Source organism: Hevea brasiliensis, chromosome 3 (assembly GCF_030052815.1).
Source record: "Hevea brasiliensis isolate MT/VB/25A 57/8 chromosome 3, ASM3005281v1, whole genome shotgun sequence".
NCBI lineage: Eukaryota > Viridiplantae > Streptophyta > Magnoliopsida > Malpighiales > Euphorbiaceae > Hevea > Hevea brasiliensis.
This window is the reverse complement of record NC_079495.1, coordinates 108,353,987-108,370,332: the sequence shown is the minus strand read 5'-3', so window position 1 is coordinate 108,370,332 and position 16,346 is coordinate 108,353,987. Positions and strand designations below refer to the sequence as shown.

The 16,346-nt window shown below is 33.2% G+C and overlaps 3 protein-coding genes, 1 long non-coding RNA gene and 1 other non-coding gene across 19 annotated transcripts; 2 read left to right on the top strand and 3 right to left on the bottom strand.

Annotated features, from left to right (window-relative positions):
• Window positions 1–1,119: 1,119 nt before the first annotated feature.
• LOC110662515 (uncharacterized) lies at window positions 1,120–2,953 on the top strand. 2 transcript variants are annotated; one of them, XR_002496302.2, is made up of 4 exons: window positions 1,120–1,250; window positions 1,379–1,532; window positions 1,675–1,815; window positions 2,697–2,953. It is a non-coding gene; the product is annotated as an uncharacterized LOC110662515 (long non-coding RNA). The 2 variants fall into 2 exon arrangements; XR_002496301.2 differs by lacking the exon at window positions 1,120–1,250 and having other exon boundaries at window positions 1,266–1,532.
• A 1,633-nt stretch (window positions 2,954–4,586) lies between these two features.
• Window positions 4,587–7,859, bottom strand: LOC110662603 (cysteine synthase). 12 transcript variants are annotated; one of them, XR_009147757.1, is made up of 13 exons: window positions 7,710–7,847; window positions 7,551–7,620; window positions 6,996–7,076; window positions 6,809–6,918; window positions 6,673–6,730; window positions 6,219–6,482; window positions 6,000–6,137; window positions 5,867–5,918; window positions 5,305–5,384; window positions 5,159–5,210; window positions 4,969–5,076; window positions 4,811–4,876; window positions 4,587–4,677 (listed from the first exon to the last, which is right to left on the bottom strand). XR_009147757.1 is itself a non-coding variant. In XM_058144505.1 (13 exons), exons 3-13 carry the CDS (start codon window positions 7,032–7,034, stop codon window positions 4,660–4,662), a joined length of 993 nt encoding a protein of 330 aa, XP_058000488.1. In that variant the 5' UTR covers window positions 7,035–7,076; window positions 7,551–7,620; window positions 7,710–7,854; the 3' UTR covers window positions 4,587–4,659. The 12 variants fall into 12 exon arrangements, 11 of the variants coding, with proteins under 11 accessions (XP_058000488.1, XP_058000484.1, XP_058000489.1 ...); XM_058144505.1 differs by having other exon boundaries at window positions 5,151–5,210; window positions 7,710–7,854; XM_058144501.1 differs by adding an exon at window positions 7,226–7,242 and having other exon boundaries at window positions 4,587–4,876; window positions 5,151–5,210; window positions 7,710–7,853.
• A 585-nt stretch (window positions 7,860–8,444) lies between these two features.
• On the bottom strand, window positions 8,445–11,211 carry LOC110662602 (cysteine synthase-like). Its single transcript, XM_058143413.1, has 7 exons — window positions 11,177–11,211; window positions 10,866–10,917; window positions 10,651–10,724; window positions 8,988–9,093; window positions 8,853–8,903; window positions 8,643–8,750; window positions 8,445–8,534 (listed from the first exon to the last, which is right to left on the bottom strand). Exons 1-7 carry the CDS (start codon window positions 11,209–11,211, stop codon window positions 8,445–8,447), a joined length of 516 nt encoding a protein of 171 aa, XP_057999396.1.
• Window positions 11,169–11,329, top strand: LOC131178925 (U1 spliceosomal RNA). The gene has a single exon (XR_009147932.1). It is a non-coding gene; the product is annotated as a U1 spliceosomal RNA (small nuclear RNA).
• Window positions 11,330–12,230: 901 nt separating this feature from the next.
• LOC110662601 (cysteine synthase) lies at window positions 12,231–15,953 on the bottom strand. Of its 3 annotated transcripts, none has more exons than XM_021821638.2 (11): window positions 15,798–15,953; window positions 15,263–15,320; window positions 15,062–15,171; window positions 14,715–14,772; window positions 14,299–14,562; window positions 14,086–14,223; window positions 13,930–13,981; window positions 13,106–13,185; window positions 12,857–12,916; window positions 12,643–12,723; window positions 12,231–12,525 (listed from the first exon to the last, which is right to left on the bottom strand). In XM_021821638.2, the coding sequence occupies exons 2-11, from the start codon at window positions 15,302–15,304 to the stop codon at window positions 12,433–12,435; spliced, it is 978 nt and encodes a 325-aa protein (XP_021677330.2). In that variant the 5' UTR covers window positions 15,305–15,320; window positions 15,798–15,953; the 3' UTR covers window positions 12,231–12,432. The 3 variants fall into 3 exon arrangements, with proteins under 3 accessions (XP_021677330.2, XP_021677329.2, XP_058000482.1); XM_021821637.2 differs by lacking the exon at window positions 15,798–15,953 and adding an exon at window positions 15,687–15,781; XM_058144499.1 differs by lacking the exon at window positions 15,798–15,953 and adding an exon at window positions 15,413–15,437.
• Window positions 15,954–16,346: the final 393 nt, after the last annotated feature.

Genomic DNA, 16,346 nt, shown 5'->3' with positions numbered 1-16,346 from the left:
TGTAACTCCACCATCTTTCCTAGGCATTACCTAGTGCATTTTATATAATTCTAATGGATGATATTTCGTATCACTCATCCCTCCTACACCCACATACAAGGATGTGGTTGCAAGGATATTGGAGTATATGATTATTATAAAGATAGTGTTTAGTTCAGTTGTTAGATACAATAAATAACTAATGTGTATCAAAATAGCTTAATCAAAATGTTTAATAAAACTAAAAAAACATGTCTATTCAAGGAGGTATGTTCAATGAGTATTAAGTTCTGACTCCAATTATGATCAAATTCAAAATATTGAAATCTTTTATTAAAAAAATGATATGAAATCAAACTAAATTAAATTGATTAACTATAATAATCTCAAGGCCATTAAGGAATGGCAATGAGTAAAATATCTACGAAAATCACCATACCCAAAATCATTAATATTTTTAAAATTTAAAATCATCTCAAATCCGATTAAATTTATTATTAATTATTCGAACCCATGCCAAACCCGATTATTATTACTTAAAAAATACTCAAACATATTTAATTTTATATATTTTAATTAATAATCTATATAAAAATTTATTTTTTTAATATTTTATATTTTAAAATTTTAATAATTTCATAAAATATTTATATTTTTATTTTAAACAAAATTATAAAACTTATAAATATTATTATAAAAAACATATGTTTTATATTTAATTAAATATTTATATAACGGATACCCAACATGTAAAATTTAAATTCATTATGGACATTATTTTTCAAACTCAAACTCAACCTGAACTTGATTATTTACTATTAAAATTCATTCTATTAAAATTTAATTGGACTGAATACTTGTAAAAATTCGACCAATTGCCATCCCTTAAAATGAAGAGTTGGCGTCTACATTACCATATCATCAATTTCTTGTCTCCAAATAGATCTTGGTGAAAATCATCTAAATTAAAATTTTAAGACAAATCACATGAAAATTTAAATGAAATTGATATTTAATTAATGAAATTGATATTTAATTAATGAAATTCACCGATACATGCATATTGAGGAAAAAATGCAAGTACATTGAAACCCAAAAGAATATCTAACTTAAGGAATAGACTAATATAGGTGCATGTAGTAAAAATCACAAGTTCTTCCATAAAATTCTGAGTTTTCCAAAATAAGACACTGGATTCTTAAGCATATGCAACAAATAATCCAAAAACAGCCATTCAATGTTTGTGTGTGTCTCCAAAATTTGATTTAAAGGTCATTACCATTGCTTGACATATTAATTAATCAGCTTATTCTTCAGATAGATAAAGAGGAGAGAAAATCTGAAGAAACTAATTGAGATGGCAAAAAGCATGATTATATTATGCATTCTGATCTTGCAGATGCAGATGATTCAAATAGCCATGGCTTCTGCGTGTCTTCGTCGGTGTGAAGAAGATTGCAACAATGGTCACCCTCACCCACTTTTATGCAAGTTCTTTTGCCCTCCATATTGTGCAACTCACCTTGAACGCCCAGATCCAGAGGGAACCATAGGTATGTTTATGATCGCATAAAATCAATAATAATCTAAATTATTTAAATATTAATATGTAATATGTATATACTGGAGTGTAGATAAGTATTTTCTATATTTACATGATATTTGAATTAACGAATAAATTTTTTGTTGTCTCAGTTTCTCAATCATCTTTTGATAAATCTACAATAGACAAAACAGATAAAATGGCATCAACCTTCCCTCCTAAACCAGACAAAGGAGATCAAACAGCATAAATCTCACCCTAGGAAGCAACTCTTGTTCCTCTCTTTATATTTTGTGAGTTATGAAACTTAAATTTCTTTCTTTATGTTGGTATATAAATGTAAGAAGAAGAAGGAGAAGAATAAGAATGAAAATTCTTTTGCTATGTTATTCTTCTTATTGCATAGAGTTTGCAAATCAGATCATTGTAAAAACCAACAATTTTTTTTTCAAGGAATTGGGGGAACAGGTTTGAAGTTAAACTTGATTATGTCAGGTGATTAATATGTATTTAGGCAGATTAGGCTGTCTTATTATTATTATTATTTAACTAATCTATGATTGGGTTATATATATAAAAAAAGTCCAAAATAAATTACTATTAATGAAGAAAAGAAGGAAAAATATCATAACATTGTCTGAGTAGGGCTGCATCTACGTCAGTTTGGGCGGTTCACTCTATTTTGCTAAACAAAGTTGACAAAATCAGTTTTGTTAGTATTCAAACCGAAATTAATAAATTAAATTTGAAAATCACAAGTGTTTGGTTTTCACATTAAACAGGTTGGGTTTGGTTCGGGCAGTTTTTATTTCTTTTAACACTTTTTATGCTTTTATAATTTAACTATTATTAAACTTTTTTTCACATATATACTTCATACACTAATTGAAAAATAAATATTAATTTAAAATGTATTATTCTGTGAAAATAAATAAGAATAAAAAAAAATGTTATTCAATGTTTCCTTTTATATATATATATATATATATTTGATTTGGGTTAAATTTTTATTATGTTAACTCAAAATATAAATAAAAAATTCAATTTATAATTATTTTTAAATCATAATTAATATTTAAACGTGTAAAGCCATTAATTTTGATTTGAATTTATTTGAATTGATTGGATTGGCAATTTTTTTTTGCACTACTAACTATGAGTAACTATATTTTAGCTTAACTGCAGAGAAGAAATAGCACTGATGCTGTGGTTCCAAATTGCAATGGCGAGGAATTGGAGTTGAGTCTTGGGTCTTGGCATCTCATGGCTTGGTGTACTAATGGCGAAAGAAGGTTGGTGAATGACAAGTAGTTTTGTGGTTCATCATGCTTTTTGTCAGCAAACAAAACAAACGAAAGTGTAATTTTTACTAAACATCAATAATATAATATGTTATGAGAACAATTGATCGAGCTTGACTTTGTTTCACGGTGAAAGACATATTATTTATTTAACAGACTAAAATTTGAGTTTTCTATCCTCTAATTTTATTACTGCAAAAAAAGCAAGCAATTATTATATATATATATATATAATTGGGCAACAAGAGGCAAATTGTAGATTAATTGATATGTTTTTACTGAAAGATCCTGCATTCGAGATAAGTTCAAAGAAAAATCACGAGTAAAACGCTAGACAAGCATCTGCTTTCCGATAAATCTGCTGAACTTGTACGGTTCAATTCCTTTGCTGAACTTGTGCTGGGGCAAGTAACCTGATTCGCACGAGTTATCTACAGGAAACAAATAAAAGAGAGATGATGACAATTTATTCATAAAACATGAAAAAGGGGAATTTTCTAATTAATCGGGAGTTTGTTACTAATCATGCGAGAATTTCATCACCTATCCTAAACGGCTTGTAGTTTTGACAAAATTAGTCCCTTTCAGCATATTTGGATTCACATAAACAGTTAATTTGATTCAAATTATGTTAAGATTGTTAATTTATTCTAAAAAAATTGTTAGATCGAGAAGATTAAGATTTAGTTTCAATACGTGAAAATTGATGTAATAATATATTTTAAAGTAAATTAAAAAAATAAATAGTAATCTCTATAATATGAGACAAGCACTCCAAGTAAATCCCCCACATATATCTTCTGGGTAGATTTAACTGGGGGTCGGCTTGGTCTGCGAATTGGATCAAAATTAATTCAGGTCAAATTTAGAATTAGTTATCGTCGACGGTTTTAGGCCTTGAATCGGCTCTGAACTAAAGTTGTAAGTTTAGGGCCTATTCCCTTTAAATCGTGCTTAGAACTAGCATAATTCAAAAACTTATTTTATTTTTTTTTAATTTATATTAAGTTTATATTTGAGGTTTTTAATTGTTTACATTATGAGCTAAATAAATAATATTTAAAAATTTGTTCTAGTTTGATAATACCTAATCCGAACTGTTTTGAATTGAAACCGATTCCAGGCCAAGTCTATTTTGAGTTTGAGGTGCGTAATTTCCTACCCTTCTGTGGAAATTTTCTCCCAAACTTTAATAAAAGAACATACAAAATCCTGGTGGAAGCTGAGCTACTGAAACCACAAGCTCTCCCATTGATTTCTGAATTTACTAAAATAAGGCTTTAGCTTCTCCAATATGATAATAATGATTCGAAAAGGCCATTTTCGATTGTGCTGGATCTGCTTTGAGTTGATTCAGGTGCATATCGCACCCAAAAAAACTCAAAACAGATCGAGAGAGAATTTTCAAGAAAGATGGCAATTATTAGAATGATCCTTACATGGATGATTTTATGTATTTTGATCTTGCAGATCGTTGAAGTTACTCAGGCATTACCTGGCTGCGATGAACGGTGCTTTAAGAGATGCAAAGAGAAGAATACACACCCACTTATCTGCAAGTTCTTTTGCCCACCCTGGTGCGCAACCCACCTTGATCAGTAAGGTACATATACCCTATCATCAGGGCTTTTATCTATTTTCAGGAGGACCTGGATGCCATTGCCAGCCACATTTACAGAAGAATCCCATGGTCCCTGAAGGGCAGAAGGGTGGCAGCCAATTTTCTGGAAAATTCTTTCTTAATGTAGCAGCTCATCGAAATATTTGTTTTTATGTAATTATTATTTCTCCTGGTTATTGTGATCTATTTCCCATAGAACATTCTTGCAATCAAGATCAATTGTGTAAATCAGCCTGCAATTCACGTCAAGGCCAATAAGTACACAGAAACCTTGTCAAAGTTGCAATAGTTATGGGCACAAGTTCCATGCATGAACAATTATAGCAAACTACAAATAACATCTTAATCAATGGTCATGTTTTCCACCTCATTCCTAATGGAATTAAACACCTCGGAAGATAACGAACGCTCTCCAAAACTAGGGAATATCACCTGCATAGCAGCAAGCAAAGAAATTGTATAATAAGCAAATTCCAATTTCCAATGCTGCATGAATACCGATTTGAAGAATGCAACAAACTTACCACGATGAGTTTCCTAGCATTTTCAGGTCTCTTTGCCAATTTTATTGCAGCAGCGGCTGCAGCACCGGAAGATATTCCGACCTGTGGGGAGGGGGGGTGCAAGAAGTCCTGTAATTTGGAGCACAAATGGAAAGGGCTTATGGCTACAACAATGAAAATGTTTAAGATGGTTGTGAACATACCAACAAACCTTCTTTCAAGGCAAGCTGCTTAGTTGTTTCAATGGCTTCCTCACTTGATACCTATAAATTGAAACAGCACCATGGCTAAAAAAATTCAATAAATGATAATCACATAGATGTATATATGATATATCTCTATTGGTTTTAGACTTACATGAACAATTTCGTCCAGCAGTTCAACATCCATAACGCTGGCAATGATACCAGGGCCAATTCCTTGTATCAGATGTGGACCTTTAACATGGGTAGCAAGCAATTTTTCCAGAAAGAAATATTCAATGATGATAAATGTGCCCATATTAAATGTGATGAAAAATTGTTCAGGAAAAAAAAAGAGGTTGTCTAAATTTGGATCCATTTTCATTCAAAATGTTCTTATCTTCAATGTAATTGAGAGTTTTCTTTGAGAGTTCATTTAATTCAAGAACCAGGTAAATGGGAACTTCATGGCACCAGGTAAAAGGGAACTTCATGGTGTTCTTAAAAGAAAATGCAAGAATGAGTGTTTGTACAAGAGTACGTCCCATGTGCTGGTATAAAATAAACCTGAGTACTATTCAACTCATTCTCAATCCCCACATAACTGAAGTTGGTTATATGAATAATTTCTTCGTTGCGTCCGTTTGATCAAATCAATGAGAATTCTCAAGCAAGAATGTAAATGCAAAGTTTAAGAAAGAATAAGGAACCAAAGCAGGAAAGAATTCAGTATTCACCAGGTCTTCCTCCACTCAAGATTGCATTCTCAACTGGTTCGACACCATACACCTAGGCATCAACAAAAGAAAGGACATGAAAGGCTTAATTATTATACTCCCTCTCTTTAATTCTCTCACACATAAAACAGACCTTAATCTCTGGGTTTTTCTCCTTGAGAAATCTACCAGCTCCTGTTACAGTCCCACCAGTCCCAACCCCTGCAACCAGGGCATCAACTTTCCCTCCTGAGTCTCTCCATATTTCTGCACCAGTGGTTTCATAATGAATCTAGACAAATAACATCAGAAGTTACCTATAAATCTTCTGCAACATCAATAGATCTACACTAAAAAAGAAGAAATCATTTACCTCTGGATTGGCAGGATTGTCAAATTGGTTAAGGATATACCCATCAGGAGTTTTACTAAGTATCTCCTCTGCCTTCTGAATTGCCCCTTTAATCCCCTTGCTTGGATGTGTAAGATAAAGCTCAGCTCCAAAAGCCCGTACCACAATTCTTCTTTCAAGACTCATTGAAGCAGGCATTACTATTATAAGTTTGTAACCCTTCATTGCCGCAATTGCCGCCAATCCAATCCCAGTATTACCACCAGTAGCTTCAATAAGTACAGTCTACAGCCAATAAGTTGGATAAAAACGAGGCAAACCTGTTAGCTTTTCCTTATTTAACATTAAATATTTTTTAATACTCAGATTTCCACTGTTCAATTCAAATTCATAACAACTAAATGTACAAACTGGAATTAATTTACTTGATACAGTAACAAGGCAAAAGCAGAACAAATCAAGAGTAAGGACCAACCTTCCCCGGAGTAACCAAGCCCTTATCTTCTGCATCTTTGATCATACTATATGCAATTCTGCATGTAGAAAGTGCAAATCCATTGTATTAAAAGGAGCATTTTTCATAAAGAAAATGCATAAACTAAGTGACTTGCCTGTCTTTAACGCTATATGCAGGTGTCATCATTTCAAGCTTGGCAGCAATTCGGGCCACACAACCATCCGCTACATTGTTGAGATAAACCATCGGAGTATTACCTATTAACTGCAGAAGAGCCTCAACTAAAAAGAGAACTAGATGATTAAAGAGCATGAAAATTGAAAATCTTGAGGAGACCTTACCTCAGTAATATCTTTCTTGATCTTACAATTGTCCTCCATATCTTTTAGCGGAGTAATTCTGCAAGCAAATAAAGTAATACCCTAATGGAAAGAGCACAGAACAGAGCATAAGGTAAGAACATTTTCAAATGGAACAACCAGAGACTCTAGAAACTGTGTAGGCCTAAGAGGAATAATATTCTGAGCAAGAATAAGTACAGAAACAGAACAATGGCATATGGAGGAAGAACCTTGTCTCTTTTAGCACCTGCAATGTAAAAAATCTATAAAATGCAATGTTAACAGAACATCTTCTTTTACTATCTCTTTCCATTTGCTTTAAGCTAATTAGAGCATAAATATAATCTTGTTTTTCCTGCCTAAGAATCTACCAAGCAAAACGAGGACATTGATTTCCATTCAAAGTAATAGCTCTTGAATCTTGCAAACGATGAAGAATAGGGAATTGAAAGAAAATGTTTTTGATCGGTAGAATCTAATCTAAATCATAAATAATGCATCAAATAAAAATTCTTTATTCAACAAATGATAAATAAACAATATTTAGCACATTACCTTATTTCCAACCCTGTCTGCACTTGTGTATTGTTCTATACTTCTATCTTCTTTTCTTCTGTTTCAACTACTACATAATACAGATTAATAAATTTATTTATTTTTCTTTTCACACGAAACAATGAAGAAACGCAGAACACAAAGGCAATGTGGCAGTACCTGAACCACTAGGCAGCTCCTAATTTCAGTAGTTCATCAACACCTGTCAATCTAATTCATCTTTTCTGTTCAGCAACACTTTTTTTTTTTCGGTTGGAATTCAAATTTTAAATTACACAGAGCTAAAAATGACTCTATTATTATTAAATTAAAGGCTTATTGGTCAGCAAAAATTAGCGAGCAAAGCACGTTGGGATTTATTGATTTCAGTAACTTATTAGCCATATCCTTAAAAAACTGGAATGGCATCTATGAGGAGAAAATTGTTTAGTTCTATTGATGAATTTGAAAGTTTAAATCTGACATGTTTTCCCTTGTCATATTAGCTAATTTCCAATTCCCTGACCTCAATTTGTAACAACCCCATCCATGAGTCACAAATTTTTGTCTTCATCTAAACAGAGAAAAAGCACTTCGATGCCTGAGATTATTCACCACCAAGGGTCTCAGAAAGAGGTCTTAACTTTAGATGTTTAATTTGGCCTAATATAAAGTTAATCATAGGCAATAATTTTCCATAATTCAATCATGTAAATAAGCCAACATAGCTAAAAAATCGAATAAATATTCAATACAATCGTTGTTTATACAATGAATTTGATCTGACTGTTGATTATGATATACATACAACAGTTACGCCAGATAATTATTCGGGGCACAAGAGTCTTTTAAAAGCTGCAATAGTTATGTGTATGAGCTCCATGAACAATTACAGAAAACTAGTTTACTAACATCTCAATCAAAGGTCATGTTTTCCACCTCATGCCTAATGGAATCAAAAGGCGTGGAAGATAGATAACGATCTCCAAAGCTAGGGAATATTACCTGCAAAGCAAGCAAAAGAAATTGCATAGTATATATAATACTTTCAGGCATGGTAAACTAATAAGCTCAGCAAATTCTTCTAATCTCCAATTAAAGCTGCTCCAATACCAAATTGAATACGGAAACAGAACTTACGACAATGAGTTTCCCAGCATTTTCCAGTCTCTTTGCCAATTTTATTGCAGCAGCAGCTGCAGCTCTAGAAGATATTCCTACCTGTAGAGGTTAAGAAGCCCTGTAATTTAGATGGCAAATGAAAAGAGCTTGTGGCAACAACAATGGAAAATGTTTAAAGAAAGCTATTATATACCAACAAACATTCTTTGAAGGCAAGCACCTTAGTTGTTTGAATAGCTTCCTCATTGTTACCTATAAGAAACAATACCATTGCTGGAAAGTAAATAAATTACAATTCAACATTCGCATTGATATTTCTATTGGCCTTAGACTTACCTGAACAATTTTATCCATTATTTCAATATCCATAACATTAGCAATAATATCAGAGCCAATTCCTTGAATCAGATGCGGACCTTTAACATGGGTTGCAAGCATTTTTCTTAGGACAAAAAAATCAATAATGATAAATATGGCCACATTAAATGCAATTGGATGAAAAATAATTCAGGGAAAAAAGGGTCTTATTTTCAAGAACTAGTTAAATGGAAACTTCAAGAATACTAATGAGTTAATTCAGTGATATTTTATTCTTATTCAAAACTACAAAGTCGCAAGTTCAAACCATACTCTAGCTAAATGAAAAAAAAAAAAAAAAGAATTAGGGCAATAAAGAATTATCATTTACCAAGAAGTCACGATTGCATTTTCAGCTGGTTCAACACCATACACCTAGGCATCAATAGAGGGAAGAACATTACACGCTTAATCACTATTCTTAATCTCTCTTTCTTTTTTACACACACTCCCAGACAGGCACAAAACAGGCCTTAATCTCTGGGTTTTTCTCCTAGAGAAATTTCCAAGCTCCAGTCACAGTACCACCAGTCACAACCCTGCAACCTGAACATTAACTTTTGTTAGAATTATGACTCAAAATTTCAATGAGATTTGAAGAAAGACATTTTCGAAATTTGAGTAAGATAAATATTCATCAATAGAATGGATTTATGTTTCTTTTTAGAGCAAAACTCCTTTTATTGTTATCATAAATTGAGTTAGACTTCTAATCAGATTAGTGTAAAACTCATATTTTATTGTTATTTAGCTTTGACCATAGGGAGTGGCTTTGCGTTGATGCCCATTATAGAGAAGGATATTGCCATTAGATTCGGCCTAAAGTGAAGAAAAAACATAGAATTGGGATACTTGCTCGAGAAAGGTTTCGGCTTAAGGTGAAGAAAAGACATTTAAGAGAAAGAGATTCTTGCCCATTAATGAGATAACTCTTGTCAATTGGTGTAATAGTTGCAGTAGTAAATATATTGGGATATATCTAGAGGAGATTGGAAGGACTAATTAATGTATTTACTATTAGCAATTAAGCAATTATGTAGTATAAGTTATCTTGCACCTAATTGAGTTGATCGGTATAGTTTTAAGCTTATAATGATGATTTGTTATTGATGATATGGTAAACATGTAAATATTAGTTTATTTCTTTGTAGTTTATATGCTTCCGCGGTATACAACAACTTTTCCTCTCGAGTCTGTCCATATTTCTACACCAATGGTTTCATAATGAATCTAGAAAAATAACATCAAAAAGTTAACTGGAAATCCTATGCACCATATGCCATTACAGAAAATAAAAAAATAAATAAATAAAAAAGAAGAATAACTGAGATGCAATCCTCTGGAGTATCAAGCCCTTATCTAAAATAAAAAGCCCTTATCTTCTGCATCTTTGATCATAGTTTATGCAATTCTGCATGTAGAAAGTGCAAATCTGTTGTATGGACAAGTGGAAATACACTGGGTTAGAGTACCGCTTTAATAATAGTTGAACTGAATTAAATATGCTAAAAAATTAGACCTAAACAAATCAATAAATTTTAGTTTAATTAAGTTACATTGGCCATTAAGTCATGGACCAACAAGCTAAGCACGTTCATGGTAACGTAGCGAATCCCAATTTGAAGAAGATTATGAAACTTACAACAATGAGTTTCCTGCATTTTCAGGCATCTCTGCCAAATTAATTGCTGCTGCAGCACTAGAAGGTATACCAACCTGCGAATGGTAAAAAGGGGCAAAAAGGTTGTCCCACTTCCACAGATTGAGTCTTAAGTACATAACAAAATGGAATTCTGATAGAGATTTAGAAATTTAGTAACACTAACAGGAGAGCAATACATTTTCATACCAATAAACCTTTCGGCTGGGCAAGAAGTTTAGCAGTTTCAATAGCTTCCTCACTTGTTGCCTAAAAATTTACATCACCACCAAAAGTAAAAGAGATGATAATGCATATACCCATTATCAATAATAACCATTTAAAACTTGAAATATTTTATATTAATTCTCTGGTGTAAATTTAAATGACTGAACCTTCATAATATAAATTTAACAATAACAATGGGTTGGAAGATTTAACTTTGATTCCCACATCGGCTGAACAAGAATACAGAGAGGAAAGGAAGGCATATAAAATTGAGCTTGAAGCAACTTAATGACATACTTACCTGGACGGGGTCAATGGGCGATCAGCAAGGCTCATGTCCTAGGGTAGTGACTTCCATTGCACTTGGGAGGGGTGCTGCCCTAAGGTCTCCCCAAGAGGGAGAGCCTACGTCATAATTTGTGGTAGTGGGGGCCAGCGTTCGCGCGGCCCCTATCCAATTCATAATACAACTTTAGACAGATGGCTTGTTTAGCTGGGCGTTCTCATTTGAGGAACTTTGCAGTTGGCTTGGCTTTCGTTGTGGACTGGAGAACATCTCGCCCTTAATACATATCTGCAAGGGTGTGAATCTGCAGTAGGCTCTGGGCAACAATGGGAGATGGAGTCCCTTTACCCACTTAACTATTTATGATTGATACTCCATTAAATCAGCATGAGACCCTAGCTGTGAATTTTAGAGATTTCAGCTCCAGAAGATTGCCTGAAACACTCTGTAATCACCGGCTGTAGCAACGAATTCATTTCCAATGAATTCCAGCAATCAATTAGTTCAAGTGTGAGCTAAACATAATTTGGATGATTATATTCATAATACATGTAACAAAGCATGTTTAGATAGAGGAATTAGGTTATCACTTTTCTTGGCGCAATCAAACATAACAAAGGTTTCTCCATGTGGGAGAGCCTACGTCATAATTCGTGGCAGCGGGGGCATGCGTTCGCGCGGCCCCTACCCGACCCAAGTGTCAACGTTTTTCAATGGTTGCTCATTTCTAGGTTACCTACTCCAATTTTTAGGTGGTAAGAATGCAATTGTATTTCGTTTTTTCTAGTGAAATTAAGTTTTCTATTTTCTTATTACCGTTCAATTTCATTATCATTGAAAAAAAATTATATCTAAATAAGAAAAATTAATCATTTAGATTCAAATTATTACAAAATTAGAAATAATGGCTACACTTACTTTTGAAGTCTCTCAATTAGATAAATTCATCTTACGCACACATTTTTAACAGGACCTGTTTACCTTCAGTGTTCAATTATTCATTGTTTAGTTGATTTGGTGAAACAAAATTGCTTTGATGAAACTATAACTTTTAAGGAAAGACGATCACTTGTTTCTAAACATTTCGACCGAGAATTTTTTATTGATCACAAAAGAAACAGTTCCAAGTCACCCCACAAACTTCCTTGCTACGATACAGGGAGCAGAAAAGACCCCACATTATTTGCATTACATCTGATTAGGAAACTGAGAACAAGTATGTCATTGGAACCCGACAGCATTGTTCCTCTTATAGCCCATCCTTCCCTACCTCAAGGCTCAAAAACCATGTTCTCTGCTTCACGCTTCACAGATTCAAAAAGCACAGATGATAGGTAACGTTCTCCAAAGCTGGGGAAGACCACCTGTTTTAACATTTGAAAATTTTATTTTGAAAAAATAATATTCATGAGCATCACATATTTTTGTGAAGACTGGATTTAAGCCTATTTATGTCAAGAGAAAGAACATATCAAACTTACAACAATGAGTTTTCCAGCATTTTCAGGCCTCTTTGCTATCCTGATTGCCGCAGCTGCAGCAGCACCAGAAGATATGCCGACCTGCAATACATATAATCCCATTAAACAGATCTCGATACAGTTGCATGCTCCAAGATATTGGAGAATTAAAGAGGAGAGTGCTAGCACTTGATGATTCATTGCTGGAACAAGTTCTAATTAATTGCAAGCTTACCAGCAAACCTTCTTTCAAGGCAAGATGCTTAGCAGTTTCAATTGCTTCTTCACTTGATATCTGCCAAGTCATATATAAATGTTGACATAAATTAAATTATAGCATGTCAGTAACAAAGATTAGTTCGTAGGCATTGGAAATGAAGAGTGGTAAAAATGAATGACAAAATATCCGACTTGCTTTTACAAGAGTAAAGAATAACATGCTATAAGAAGTAGACTAATAATAATTAAAAGGACCAACACTTACTTGAACAACTTCATCAAGTAAACCAACGTCCAAAACTCCAGGAATAAAACCAGCACCAATTCCTTGGATCTTATGCGGGCCTTGGATATTTAAACAGCACAAAATTGATCAGGTCAGCGAAAAAAACATATAACCATTTTCTTCAACCAGAAAGGAATTCACATAGGACTAATCCAAACATAATAATAAATGGCATGCAATAATTAAAAAGGAAGATATGGACAACTGGTTTAAAAATATAACTACCATATCTGAAAGTTTAGATATTAACAGCAATTATAAGTTATAATATTTTGCCTTGCTTGTTTCACCAATTGAACCAGCAAAAATCATATGATTTTTCAACAGTCTGATCAGTTAAAACTATTTTCTAAGTAAATATCCAACTGAACCTTCAAACCAACATGAAAGAAAGCTTCAGTTTTGATGACTTTCTAAAGTAAATGTACATCATATATTGTGGGAAGAGGGAAGTGGGGGGAGGGAGAGAGAGCTTTTGGTTGTAACTCATATATAAAATTGCAATATCAATAAAAAAAAAGACACCCAACAATCATAAATCATATTAGCTAGGTAGTATTTGAACAGATTAATCAATTAAGAAAAAATAACGCGACAGTTTAAGGGTCAATAGAAATAGATGACAGCTGAACTAAGCTAATCCTGGACAATGGAAACTTAAAAAATGATAGGAAAAAAGCTCAAATGCAAATGTAGCCATGATTATCTTGGTTAGTTTATCCTTTAATCACAGAACACAATGGAATCATAGAACGATAGAAAATAAAGAAATACAAATGAAAGACCAAGGAATCATGTCTGACCAGGTTTCCCTCCGGACAACACTGCACTTTCAACTGGCTCTACACCATAGAGCTGAACATAAAAAGAGCAAAAGGATGATAAGAAACCATTAAGCAAAAAAATTATTACCAAGATTATGACCTTGGGAGTAAATCTAAAAAATATAAAAGGCTAACCTTTATATCAGGATTTCGCTCCTTGAGATATTTCCCTGCACCTGTCACTGTACCCCCAGTCCCAATCCCAGAAACAAGAGCATTAACTTTCCCACCTGAGCCTTTCCAGATCTCTGGTCCAGTGGTCTCATAGTGGACCTGTCCAGAAAACATGAATCTGATTGTGCTTCAACTGATAAGCCAATAATAAGAAAAAGGTCGCCGAAATGATACCTTCGGGTTGGAAGGGTTTTCAAATTGCTGCAGGACATAAGCATTGGGTGTCTTAGCTAATATTTCTTCTGCCTTCTGAACAGCTCCTTTCATGCCCCTTGCTGGATCCGTAAGAACCAGCTCAGCTCCAAAAGCACGGAGAACCATCCTCCTTTCTAGACTCATTGAAGCAGGCATCGTAATTATGAGCTTGTAACCCTTAGCAGCTGCCATGAATGCCAGCCCTATGCCAGTATTGCCACTTGTGGGTTCAATGAGGACACTCTTCAGCATTAAGAAAGAAAACTATATAAATATCAAAGTTTCCTCATCCATCTTATTCCAACATTTTTTTTTTTTTTTGTGGAGATATAAAGACATAAATTGTGCACTATTTATGATTTCAGTTGATATGAAAGGGCTTAGCAATTACTAACCTCACCAGGCTTAATAAGACCTTTCTCCTCTGCATCTGCAATCATACTATATCCAATCCTACAAACAAAAGAAGAAAAGAAGAATCAACGAAAAAACCCATTATTCAGGATGTTTCAAAGGCCTCATTTTGTCACGTGTGATAGAGATCCAGTTTCTAATAATGAAGCTCCAATGTTTGCAAATCGTAAAATCAGTGAACAACCTAAATTTCCATATGAGCAAAAAATTTCAGATCTATAAAACAATAATTTAACTAACCAACAAATACAAGTCTTACAGTTAAGTTCACTAAGAAAGCAAAATATTCATAAATCTTTCATAAAGAACAAAAGAAAATAACTAATACCTATCCTTAACACTTGAACAAGGTTCCATCATCTCTAGCTTGGCAGCAATGCGAGCCACACAACCATCTACAACATGGTTGAGATATACCAGTGGCGTTTTACCAATCAGCTATTCAAGCGAAAAAGGTAAACGGACGCGTAAGCCACAGCTTAAATTCCATAGTACCAATAAAAAGTAGAAAGAAAATCATTGAACTTACCTCAGTAACATCTTTGGCAATCGCGGTCTTCTCCTCCGCCATTTTCCTTGTCAGATCACTGCATAAGCATCGAAACAAAAACGCTAGGCAATCAGCAAACAAAAAAGAAATGAAATTTCCACAGAGATTGCAAGAATTGAAAGAAATTACTAAAACCCATTTGATCCAATTTGAAAACAATTTCAATAAACTCAAGTTTTCGATCATGTCACTCGATAACATAACCAAAGAGAGCAAAACCTTTGTTCTGATTAATATCATTATAGATTAATCAAAAAGTGAAAAGGACAAAAAAAAAAAAAAAGAGAACACATAGATTAATCCAACAAATCTATAGTCTGATTAATAAATCAAAGGTTTCAATAAACAATAATTAACCCACATAAAAAAAAGGAAGAAAAAAAAAAAAAGAAAACCAATCAACCTTGAAATTACTTGAAACAATGCAAGCAAAACATGTAAAATAGAAAAGAAAGTTGAGAAAGGGTTCATACACACACACACACACACACACACACACTGAGAAAACACCTACCAGAGTCTACCCTTGTCTCATACGCAAGAAGAAAGAATGCAGGTTCAGGCAAGAAAGAGCTATAAAGCCGAATACATCCTAATAATCTGTTCTGCGATTTGTAGCGGATAAATTACCAAAAATATATATATATATTAAAAACTTTATACAATTTTAATTTATTAAATTTTAAATCATATAAATTTAATTGAGGACAGTTGTTTGCTTCTTTTCCCTTTTCCGGCTTAAAGAATTATTTTATTTTATCTTTTTGTCTGATATAATAATAATAATAATAATATAATAATAATAATAACAATAATATACTAAAGGGAAATAATAAAAAGTATATGAATATGACAGGAGGAAGCCATGAAAGTTATGGGTTCCTTCATGATTCACTGTTGTGAATGTCAAAGGTGACAGAAACTTTATTGTTATTGGCTCTAGTTTTTCTTTTTCTTTTTTTGGCATTTAGTATTGTACACCGCTTTATGTAGGCCCGTCGAGCTGGTTTTGAAATTGAAATCTTGAATCCCCATGATTTTGGTTCAAATTTTGATTTTGGTT